This window comes from Urocampus carinirostris, chromosome 14, assembly GCF_059441175.1.
Source record: "Urocampus carinirostris isolate Australia breed hairy pipefish chromosome 14, RoL_Ucar_1.0, whole genome shotgun sequence".
Classification (NCBI taxonomy): Eukaryota; Metazoa; Chordata; class Actinopteri; order Syngnathiformes; family Syngnathidae; genus Urocampus; species Urocampus carinirostris.
Genome location: NC_142362.1, coordinates 3,400,563 through 3,413,484, shown reverse-complemented (window position 1 = coordinate 3,413,484; position 12,922 = coordinate 3,400,563). Strand labels below are relative to the sequence as shown.

The 12,922-nt window shown below is 41.1% G+C and overlaps 1 protein-coding gene across 2 annotated transcripts in view; it reads left to right on the top strand.

Moving 5' to 3' along the window:
* Window positions 1-12,922, top strand: part of kdm6a (lysine (K)-specific demethylase 6A) — an 81,828-nt gene that overhangs the window by 15,921 nt on the left and 52,985 nt on the right. For both annotated transcript variants that reach the window (XM_088352502.1, XM_088352503.1), the window contains exon 6: window positions 9,702-9,822. In XM_088352502.1, the coding sequence (XP_088208628.1) occupies window positions 9,702-9,822 (121 nt within the window). The remainder of the gene's footprint in view (window positions 1-9,701; window positions 9,823-12,922) is intronic.

Below are 12,922 nucleotides of genomic sequence, written 5' to 3'. Positions count from 1 at the left end.
TGCCATTGTTATGGAAACCGAGTAAAAAGGACGATCGAGGCAGGTATCGGGGTGCCCACGGAAAGCCTAGGAAGCACTTTCGATAAGTTAACTAAGACAACTGGGTATAACGTTTGGTCTTTTCTGCTGGATTTGTCATACTTTTTGTAAGTTTATTCGGTGTACTGCCGTTTTCAGAATATAAGTCGCATATTTTTTCGTAGTTTGGCCTTTACTCATGTGCAACTTTGATGTACCGTAAAGTCCGGACTATAGAGCGCACCTGATTATAAGCCGCACCCACAACATTTTAAGAGGAAAGCCGATTTTTGTGCTTACACAAGCCGCACCTGTATATAAGCCGCATGCGCCCACATTAAAACATGTAACACAATCACAAAAGTAGCCCGAACCCGGCTTTGAGTCCCGCGACTGTAACTGAATGTAAAGTACACAGTCCAAAAACCACAGCCGGCAAAGTGAACAGAAAAACATACCGGTACTTAAGATTTGATGCAGACCTGCAGAGTCCGGGTGCCCGTTGAAACTAATCCAAGGAAAAAAAGTCTATATTTCCAAAGGTACGGGTAGGAAAAATATATATCCACTATTTTCCGCCGCGACATCAGGTCTCACTCACCCTTACCCGACTTCCCGTCAGCCCGCGTTTGCTCCACCCCTCTTTTTTAATTCGCTAAACATATCAGAATAAGTGTCTCAAATAAATACATTACAAAAATATACAGGTGCGAATACATGGGTTGAACATTTGGGAAAAAAGTAGCGGCTTATAGTCCGGAATTTACGGTAAGTAGGGGCGGCAGTAGCTCCGGAGGTAGAGCGCTCGTCTTGGGATCCCAGTTCGAATCCCGGCTCGTACGTGTTACATGTCGAAGTGTCCTTGGGTAAGACACTGAACCCCTAATACCCCCAATAAGCAGGTTAGCGTCTTACATGGCTGCAAGGCCTCTATTGGGAAATGTGGAGCACATCGTAAAGCGCTTTGGGAAGTCATTGACTTCAAAAGCGCTAAATAAATGCAGATCATTTCATTTCATAAGAAGAATCATTTCAAGGTTCGTACTCTTAGAATATATGTCGGACAAGAAAAGTCTCCTCTCGAAAGGCCGTAGTCGAGCGTTAACTTGCAATGTGACCGTAGCCCTCATTCCTCTTTTAGTTGCAGTCTTGTCTCACGCTTAGTGACACTGCTGAGCTTTCCCAGCATTCATTTTAGGCCCTGCCAGTGTGGGAGGAGAGGGTGATAGTAGAGCATAGCGATGGAGGGGTGGAAGGGCTCATTCAAGAGGAGGTGTGGAGGGAATGGGAGCAGCGAGTTCAAAATGTGTGTGTGTTCGCTTTTGAGTTTCGATGTCAGGGGTTTTGAGCTGGCATGTGGGTTGTTTTTGTTGTAGCTAGAAAAGCAACGGGGGTATTTGGATGCATAGTTGTGCCATCGTGCGTTTGTTGTTTTTTAATTGTTTGGATAATCGACAAAACCTGTCTTGCTAGTGTGCTGCCTCTAGCACTTAAAGATACATTTGCGCTAAACCCGCTTGCTGTGTAAAACTTATATTGGATCCCTTAATAATATACTAAAAAAAAAGGCCCGACCAGTGTTCCCTCTAAGCTGCGCGCGTGCACAATTGCGCACTGCTCGCACAATTGCGCACTGCTCGCACATTCTCAGCGCACAAGAAAATCTAGCCAGCGCACAAAAATCAGGGCTCGAAATTGCTAATTAACAAGCGACTTAAGTCAAAGTTACAGTGTATGAAGGTCAAAATACACGGGTTCCCCCGACGTTGTGTCCTAAATGCGGTATTTTGAAGTCGAGTCAAAGTAGAACGAAGTTGAGTAAAGTTGGTAGAGTTTGTCGAGAACCGGCTTCTTCGGCTCAGCTCACTAAAAGGAACCGGCTCTTTCGGGTCCTCAATGGCTCTTCAGGTTGTTTTTGCTTCTTTAATCCCAACATGACCAAATATTATGTAAAATTATACACAAAATGACTTAAAGGAAGGGGGAATAGAACAAAAAAGAAAAAAATACCAAAATGAAAAAGTAGTGAAAAGCTGAGAATAAAAGAAACAAAAGGAAGAGAAAAAAGACAGAAAAAAAGAAAAGAAAGAGATGTAGGTAAAAAGTAAATGGAGAACAAAAAGAAAAAAGTAACCACTTGGGAAAATTAAACACAATGAGATTTTTTTAAAGGTATTTAAAAAAAAAGTAGGAAAAAACACGGAAAAAAGAAGAAAAAGTTTGTTGCATTCAAATAATTTCCAATGATATCAAGTGAATCTTGTTGCCAACATTGTACTTCCACTAAAAATGTGATGAAGTACAGTTCTGTATCTTACAACCGACTCAATAAGCCCCCAAAAATGTTAATATTATGCGACAAAATATTTCAGGAAAAAAAAAGAAATGGATATCTTGTGAAAGAATTGTAAGAACAAACGATGTTTGTAGGCCATCGTACATGAGTCAATTCATTCAAAAGAGAAAAATAATTTTGCAATGACGGAACTCAGCAAAATGGAACTTGATGTCAAGTTTTGGACATGTTTGATAATGGATTAGTTGCCACACTTGGGATTATGGTTGCTCACTGTTGTTTCAAGCGTCGCTCACCGACTTTGTGTGAACGCTCAGATTTACAGGGAACATTGGTCCTTACCAACGTTCCCTCTCATGTTTTACGGGTCTGAGCAATCACACAGTCTATGAGCATTGCTTGGAACAACAGTGTTATCAAACATGTCCAGAACCTAAGGATCAAATCAATTTACATTTTGCTTATTATTTTTCCACATAATAATGAAGTGGCTAGTATACTATTGGAAAAGTTGCACGGTCCACAAACGTCAGCGGTTTTTGGTAGAACTTAAACCTGAGATTTCCGTTTTTAAAAAATTACCTTTTGTTACATAATGGTAACATTTTGAATTGAATTGTCTTTGTTGCCATTGATATCAACGTATTGAAACATTGTATGCAACAAGTTCGGATACGGCTCTCCAGAGTTAAATATGTAAAAAAAAACTTTGAAGATAAAATGTTAAGCTATCAAGTTAACTAGGCAGGACATAAGTACAATGTTGTGTTTAGAAAACTGGTCTAAATATTGTGCAATAAAAATAGAATACTGCATTGTAACAAAAATGCAATGAAACGACGTGCAATAAAATTTGGAAGCATAAATTAAAGTTTGGTTTTATTCAGTGTTAGATAGATAGATGGATAGATACTTTATTCATCCCCGTAGGGAAATTCACACTTCCAGCAGTCTACCCCGTTGTTTATTAACATTTGCTTGTAGCTGAGTGGATGACGTCACGCCAGTCCAAAAGTTCGACATCCCTGCGGCAGATGGAAAACTTTTCTTTGTGAAAATCCAGGGATACACCACCTCGTGTTAGCAAGTCCGCCTCCTCTCCGATTCCCCCCGGCTTTCGTGTCTCTGTTTAGCGGCGTTGAAGCCGGATAGCTCCGGGTAGTTCCGGGTGGCTACACGTTAGCGTCCGGAATGCTAAATGTGAGCCACGTTCCGCAAAACACAGCAACTGCGCTCCCTGTGCGCTTCGATGTTTTCCACCAACACTCGATGATCTTATTTGGTCGTGAGTTCGCATTTACCATGATTACGGATGGTACCGAAGACTTATAACGCCGCTAGCCGCTTCGCTAGCTCCGGCTCTTCTTCCACGATAGGCCCCTTCATCACGCCGGCACGAGAATTCTTCAGGGCAAGGAGTTGAAATTCCTTGAATACACGCATTTTTTTGTGCGCTAAAACCCATGTCCCATAGGATAGAAGTAATCCATAGTGTAGTTGTCAAAACGGGAAGACAAAACACCGAAGATAGGAGCAGACAATAAAACAATAGGGCAGCTGCTGGAAAAGGCAGCCGCTTGTGGCAGCGCCGCTTTGATAAGTTAAGATTGCAGCAGAGATTTACAGGGCTGTAGGCTGTATTTGTAATACTTTTGGACCAGCTGTGTGCATGGACTCAGTATTGCTTTACTGAAAAAGTGATTACCGTAAATTCCGGACTATAGAGCGCACCTGATTATAAGCCGCACCCACCACATTTTAAGAGGAAAACTGATTTTGCACTTACACAAGCCGCACCTGTATATAAGCCGCATGCGCCCACATTAAAAGAATGTACCACAAACATAAAATTAACCCAGACCGGACTTTAGTCCCGCTATTGAGACGGAATTTGGTTTGAACGTCCTTCATTAAAGTACACAGTCCATAAATCACAGCCGGCAAAATGAATGGAAAATGATACCGGTACTAAACGTTTGATACAGACCTGCAGAGTCCGGGTCCCGTTGAAAGTAAGCCAAGGAAAAAAGTGTGTATTTCCCAAGGTTAAGGGTGGGAAAAATATATATCCACTATTGTCTGCAGTGTCCACAAACACTCACCTTTACCGGTCCCCACTTCCCGTCACCCCGTGTTTGTTACGCCCCTTCTTTTTATTTGGCACGTGCAAGACATATCAGAATAAGTGTCCAAAATAAATACAAATAAATACATTACAAAAATACACAGTTGCAAATACATAATATACATGGTTACACATATTTACAAAGAAAGACGCTACACCGAGAGAGTTTTCAAAGCTTTAATAATAATAATATAACTTTCATCCCAAACAGTGCCTGACAGGGCAGTTAATGGTAGCAACACGCTCTCAACACAGTAAACGGGTCTGTTAAAAAAAAACACCGTACTTGTAAAAATCACGGTAAACCGTCCTCATCTTCCTCCTTATAACTGAAGCCATCAAAGTCGTCTTCCTCAGTGTCGGAAAGAAACAGTGTCATATAGACGTCGTCCCACGCTCCCGCAGCCGGACTTGCGCTCTCATTGTCGCTGGAACTTTCATCCACTCCTGATTCTGTGCCCTCCTCATTGTCACGCAGCAGACCGGCTTTTCGGAACCCGTTGGTTATGGTGGATTTTTTGATGCTGCCCCACGTTGTCAGGATCCACTGGCAGACTTGCGAAAAAGTTGCCTTTCGCATGCGGCCAGTTTTAGTGAAGTTGCAGTCTTCCTCGGCGCATATATTCCACCGGTCTAAATCTTACTTTTTGTACTCGAGCGCCGCTGGCGGCCGTTAGAAAAATGACATAAATTGGCCGCATCACTGAATAAGCCGCAGGGTTGAAAGTTTGGGGAAAAAGTATCGGCTTATAGTCCGGAATTTACGGTACTTGTCCCGGTCTTTTGCAGTTATTTCTTAGTTTTTCTGAAAGATTCTCTCGAATTAAGATTGGTCTTAAATTTCATTGGACGTGGTTTTGAACAGGTTTGTAAAAAGTCTTGTATTTTAAATGGATGATAACTGGGGATACCCTGGGTATGTTTGTGTTGTAATAATGGCCGTATTTGCTAGTGAATTAATTATGCAATGTCAAGGAGGGATTTTTATGCGCTGGATAGATTTTCTTGTGCGCTGAATAGGTCTGGGCAGTGTGCAATTGAACATTGGTCCTCACATTTGTATCAATAATCTTGCAATGTCACTACAAGTCATTTGTACTGGATTTTTTTTTTAATTTCTGAATGCCATTCACATGGCTTGGTTAGGTGCACAATGTCATGGAAAGGTTCTACATAGCACTTATTTTATTTGCATTTCAAGAGTGGATGCGTGACTGCACATATGCTAAAAAGCGGTGGGCCACCTAGCTTCTCAAGGGCCACACAGGAAATTCAAATACCCAGGACCATTATCAAGCTCCTGCAGATTAACAAGCTGCTCATTTATATAACCTGTGTTGGAGAATGGAAAAATCCAAAACACACAGCAACTGGGTGATTCATGAGCAATATTTTAAGATGATGGGGATGATACCCAAATTCTAAAACATGCATAATCTGGGAAAATAGTTTTATTTTATTTATTTTATATTTTATTTTTTCATAAAATCGGTATTCCACCCATTTTCCAAGATAATGCACTTTGAAGAAGGCCTGTCTTTTCTTTGACCTACTGAGCTGTGATGTCATGTGAAGAACATCGGCACCCGAGCAATGCACTCACCATATTGGTTTATGTGTTAATTAGTCAAAGAGGTTACGAGTGTTTTAAGCCAAGTTTTGGTAGTTTTTGTGGAAAATGCCCCGGTGTTCTGTCGCAGCTGGATGCAGTACTAGTACAAAAAAGGCTAGTAGCTAAAATAGGGCTAGCTGGCGAAAATTACAGACGAAGAGCTAACGGGCTAACCGGAATGATCAACGAAAAGTTGGCTGCTGCGTCGGGGGAAAAACTTAAGGCTGACCAACGAAAAACTTGCAGTAAACAGCCAGACAAACTGGTAACCAACAAAAAAACTGCTACGATAACAAACATGAACCAGCAAGGAATAAACCTTTGAATGCGGCAGGCTAGCTGGCTGCTAACGGGTGTTTCTGGGACCAATTGGCAGCAAAATGGAAGGCTGGCCGACCTAAAACATGCAAGAAGCAGCCAGGCTAACTGGGAACCAACAACGTAAATCGGTTACGGCAACAAACACGACCCAATAAACCATGTGCATGGCAGGCTAACGGGGGCTAACCTGGATCAAACCAAACTGAAAGCCTTCGGCAACCTCGACGCCAAAGGGGAATTAGCCTTACAATATTGTACCAACCACGAGACACAGCGAAAATCACAAAATCGCGGTATTTGTGGTGCTGCCTTTTCATGTGGCATGAACGGGATCCGCCATTGTAATAAGTTTTGATGGGATGATGTCACAGCTATCGAAGATTCAGATATATACTTTATTCATCCCCACAGGGAAATTCACACTTCCAGCAGCATCCCTGCGCAGGAGAACAAAACAATAATAAAGCAAAAAGAATACAATACACAAATACCCAATGTGATGTGTTAATACCCAATGTAGCGTGTTATATAGAGTATCTAAATAGTGCTACACAGAATACACACTGCAATAAAAATACGGTAATATGCAATGTGGGGGGTGTGGTTTAATGTGGGCCTTACTCCGCCGGGTGGAGTTTAAGAGCCTCATGGCATGAGGAAGAAAATATCTCTAGTCTGTCCGTGGTACAAGACTGTGACAGCAGTCTGTCGCTGAAGCTGCTCTTCTGTCTGTCTGGAGATAATGCTGTGTAGTGGATGTGATGAACTGTCCATGATTGACCGCAGCTTTTTCAGTGCCCGTCTCTCAGCTGCAGTTGTCAGGCTGTCCAGTTCTGTGCCCACAACAGAGCTCGCTTTCACAAAAATAGCAAAAATAACACGGGAGCTGCTGGAGTGGCTGCCGTTCGCGACGGCGCCATTTTAGAGATGAGGCAAATTTCAACTTTGAGACTAATTTTCTCGAGTCTACCGGCACGTGAAATATTTTGCTATCTGTATAATTGTGAGTAGGAACACTACACGTTGGATGCCTGCCAGATTTAATAAAAAAGGGTTTTAATGATAATCAAATTGTGCATACAGATTCACAACCTTTATCCCCTCCCAAACAAATCAAATCATGAACCTATCGTTTGGCGATTTTGTTCATGGTCAAGCCTGTGGAGTATAGAAATAATATTTTCTAAACTCTGCATTTACAGATCTTGCTTTAATAAGATAGATAGATACTTTATTCATCCCCGTAGGGAACTTCACACTTCCAGCAGTATCCTTGCACTGAAAAATAAAATAATAAACTAAAAGATATAGAATACAAAATTACCCAATATTACGTGTTGATATAGAGTATTTAAATAGTGCTACGGAAAATACACACTGTAATAAAAATAGGGTTATATGCAAATATCTGTAAGGTGGGGTTTAATATGGGCTTTTACTCCCCCGGGTGGAGTTAAAGAGCCTCATGGCATGAGGAAGAAATGATCTCCTCAGTCTGTCGCTGAAGCTGCTCTTCTGTTTGGAGATAATGATGTGCTTTATCAGTTACTCCTGATTGTTGTTTTGGAAACTAAATGATGATTGTTAGAGTTTGGGGGAACACAAGGACCATAATAAGCATTGGAAGTCCAGATGCTGCACATACTCAAATTGTCAGAAATTTTCATATGAAAATGTTGGTCCCAAGAATAAGAAGTTGACCACCCAAAACTTACTTGTACGTACTTTTGCGATCCATTGTCAAATAAATGTTTTGTACAGCACTTTTGCTGATATAATTTGCTGATTGTGATCAATAATATAATACCCAGATTACTTCTATTAGTTCACTTTTCTTTATACAAGAAAATAGATCTGGATCCCTGTCTGAAGTATTCAGCGGTCAAATTGGTTGAGAGCTTGGTTATCAGTATTCATTTTACCTCTGAAAAGTGATGGGTCAAAAATCTATGGGTCCCAACAGAGATCTATGGGTCCCCAAAATTTTGTGTTATCGAGGCTGAAATTGTAAATCGGCGACAAATATATAAATAAATATATAAATCTATAAATTCATTCAGTTTTAATCATTGCACTCAATGGGTAATACAAAGCAGTTATCACTTCAGATTTTTCAGTTCACAAAAATATTGTACATGATACAAAATAATATTGCTGAAATATGAGTCTATATATTCATGCAGTTTTAATCACTTCAGATTTTTCAGTTCATATATTCTTTGTGGTTTGCTGTCCCGCCACAGTTGTAATGCCTTCTCAAGGTCCAATTGCAGCAACGGAATTTCCATAGCTAATTTGTGGTTTTCATTGTCGTGGTGCCGATCCAATGTGCATTTCTGAAAGTTCGTATTGCGAAATGATTTATGCAATCCAGTTTTTTTGTCACGCTGGGTACACGCATCACAGAACATGTAGCCTCCATTATCATCCTCCTCATAGCGTCACCAGGAATATAATTGAGTCCATTTTGGCAGAAAAGTCCTTTTCTTGCTAGGAGTATTCTTTTGTTTATCTTTCGTCAAATCGTTTGTTTCAAAACACATGTTTTCCTTGCCTTTGCGGTCTTCTGAAAAATTTCTCCGCCCTTTTTATCGTGCCAGAATTATTGCCGTTGTGACCACTTCCTGTATTATGTTTCGACTTATTACCGACACTGAAGGCATTACCAAATTTTTGTTGATTTGCACCTAATACCAACTGTTCTTACGGAGGCATACTTCTCTTTCACCCGACAACCACTAAAACAATGACGTCATCTCGAAGCAAAGAGATCTCGTTTGCCGAGATCGGAGCGAGACCATAACAATGGCGGATCTGCCTGACGATAAGTTTGGAGTGCGGTAAATCTTTGTTAAAAAAAAAAAGGGTAATCGGGTAATAATGACAATTTGGTGTCAAAAAAAGTTGCGTCCCGGGGACGCACGTTGATTTGAGATGCCCCAGCAAAAATGATGCGTCTAGGACGCAGGGACGCCGGCAAACCAGAACACTGGGTTATCAAGATCCCATACTTCATAAACTATACATCAGCATATCATAGCATTGCCATAAGCGGCTCACTTCAGAGATTTAGAGCCTTAGACAGACATTGCTGACTCCATTAGTTTTTTGTACCTACACAGCATTTACAATTTAAATGCAATTGTGGTATATCTTCATTTTCCTAAATAGTCTTAAGAAATTTTTCCTGAGGTTTTTTTTTTTTTAGCCGTTATTCTTTTAGTTTTACTAAGTGCTTTTCATTAAACCTTGGTGATCATGTAATTATCATGTCGGTGATTTCAAAACATGTTTGCATCCGTATTATCAACTTGCATGATGTTTTTCAGGGCAATCAAGACATTTCAAGAGGTGCTCTACATCGACCCCGGTTTCTCCCGAGCAAAAGAAATTCACCTTCGACTGGGTCTCATGTTTAAAGTCAACACAGACCATGAGTCCAGCTTAAAGGTACAGCCACTCTTAAATTGTTGTATTTGAATACAGTGGAACCTCGGTTCTCGACCATAATCCGTTCCAGGACCCTGTTCGAAAACCGATTTGGTCGATCACGGAAAATCCTTTTTCCCATTAAAAGTAATGTAAAATCATTTTAATCCGATCCAACACCCTGATTGTTTAGCAAGAACGTAAACATGAAGCTAACCCAGGCCAATCGTACTTTATAAATGGCGGCTTATATGATTGACATTCGCCTGGTGTGCAGTCACAGGGGCCTTTGTCCAATTTTTTTACACCATCCAGATGAACAAAGGCAATTTAATGATCTGTCTTCTTGTCTGAGAGAAACATCTCTATCATTTTCTTGCAGGCATCTATCAGTGATATCGTTGGTTTATTCGTTACTCTAAAGCAGGGGTGTCAAACTCATTTGAACTCGGGGGCCACGCGATAGAACAAACATTCTGTCGGGGGCCGGACTAGTAGATTCAAGAGAAAGAAAAAGAGAGATAAAGAAAAGAGAAAGAGGGAGGGAAAAGGAGAGAGGGCAGGACAAAGAAAGAAAAAGAGAGAGGGAGAGAGCGTGAGAAACAAAAGATAAAGAGTCGTGAGAGAGGGGGAAAAGAAAGGGAGAGGAACAAAGAAATCCAAAGGTAAATAGAAAAGACAGAAGGAGAGAAAAGAAAGCGCGAAGGGTATGAAGAGAGAAAGAGAGAAAAGGAAGTTGGAGCAAAAGAGGTTAAAAGACACAGAGAGAGAAAGAGACAAAAAGCAACAAAGTAAGAGAAAAAGAGAGACACAGAGAGTGAAAGAGACAGAGAGTGAGAGAAAAGGGGTGGAAAAGAGAGAGAGAGAGACAAAAAGCAACAAAGTAAGAGAAAATGAGAGACACAGAGTGTGAAAGAGGCAGAGTGGGAGAAAAGGGGTGGAAGAGAGAGAGAGAGAGAGAGAGAGAGAGAGAGAGAGAGAGAGAGAGAGAGATAAATAAACACAAGTACAGTGTCTTTGTTGGAGGCACCTGGCTTTGGCAACATCAAGTTGACCTATTTCAACCTGCAACATGTTTTTCTCTTGCGCTTCTCTCAGTGTTGTGTCGCGGGCCAGATTATATCCCTTAGGGGGCCTGATCTGGCCCGCGGGCCGCCTGTTTGACACCTGTGCTCTAAAGAGAGGGGTGTTGTTAATCTACTTCAACTACCATACCCTTCTAGGTTCTACATAAAATTATATTTATATCATGGATAAATACACAGTTTAACCATACAACAGGTTAACAAATGTCACAATGGTCTAAATCAGCGGTGTCAAACTCATTTGAACTCAGGGGCCACACGATAGAACAAACATTGTCGGGGGCCGGACTAGTAGATTAGAGAGGAAGAAAGAGAGAGATAAAGAAATAAGAGGAAGAGGGAGGGAAAAAGAGAGAGGGCAGGACAAAGAAAGAAAAAGAGAGATGGGGAGAGAGCGTGAGAAACAAAAGATAAAATGTCGTGAGAGAGGGGGAAAAGTAGGGGAGAGGAAGAAAGAAATTCAAAGAGAAATAGAAAGACAGAAGGAGAGAAAAGAGAAAAGGAAAAAAGGAAGTTAGAGCAAAAGAAGTTAAAAAGACAGAGAGAAAGAGACAAAGAGCAACAAAGGAAGAGAAAAAGAGACACAGAGAGTGAAAGAGACAGAGGGAGAAAACGGGTGGAAAAGAGAGAGAGGGAAAGAAATACAAGTACAGCGTCTTTGTTCGAGGCACCTGGCTTTGGAAACATCAAGTTGACATATTTCAACCTGCAGCTTGTTTTTCTCTTGCGCTTCTCTGAGTGTTGTCTGGCGGGCCGGATTCAATCCCTTAGCGGGCCTGATCTGGCCCGCGGGCCACCCGTTTGACACCTGTGGTCTAAATTATATTCTGTAATGGACTAAAATCCACAAAAACAGAATAGCAAAATAAAGAAGCAATACGGCACTGTATAATGTTACAAATTTACAACTGGAGACCTTGACAATGTTTCCTCAAACGACTGAGGTCATGAACCTTGTTTCTCCTCAGTGTCTTTGCAGCCTCGGGATGTATGTTCAGTGAAAATAGAAAATGCTGCTTTTTGATTCCTTGTAGCAAAGTTATTTATGATGCTTGTTAGCAAAACTCTACCTTGAACTGTAAAAAACAACTTGATGAATGAACACAGGTAAGTGGTGCATCATAGTGTTCCCCGCAAAGACATCTGTTGTGCTCTGCCAAGCGATGCATGTTGTCCTTCATTGAGTTTTGGATGCAGGCAGCCCTTGAGTGTTGGCACAAAGCCAGCGCCACACACCCTCACATCAAACACAGTCGCACACGAGCTAACTTCAACTGCCTGTCATATGTGATGCAAACACCTACGATAAAAACAATACTACAGTGAGACCTCACTACTTCGCGGTTTGGCGTTCGCGGCTTCAGAGCTTCGCGGTCTGTAAATGTTAAAAAAAACAATTAAAAAAAAAAATATATATATATATATATATACACACCGTAAATTCCGGACTATAAGGCGCACCTGATTATAAGCCGCACCCCACACATTTCGGGAGGAAAACGGATTTATTACATACACAAGCCGCACCGGTATATTAGCCGCATGCACCCACATTAAGTAAAGAAGTCCTCTTCAATCGATCAATTTAAATGGGGAAAACCTGAATATATTTATTGTTTCTCTGTCACTTACTCATTATCAGTCGTAGTATCTTATCTAATCCGTGACACCTCTTTCAATGATGAGGCTGAGTCAAGATCCTGACTTACCTGGAACATGCCGCCACAACCTGTTACTTAGTCGGCGTATCGAACGTAAAATGATACCGGTAATTATTATTTAATGCAGACCTGCAAAGTCCGGATACCCGTTGAAAGTAATCCAAGGAAAAAAGGTGTATATTTCCAAAGGTAAGGGTGGGAAAAACATATATCCACCTTTGTCTGCCGTGTCCACAAACACTCACCTATACTGGTCCCTACTTCCCAGAATCCCCCGCGTCTGTTACGCCCCTTCTTTTTAATGGGTCAGTGCAAGACTTATAAAAATAAGTGTCCAAAATAAATACAAATAAATACATGACAAAAATATACAGT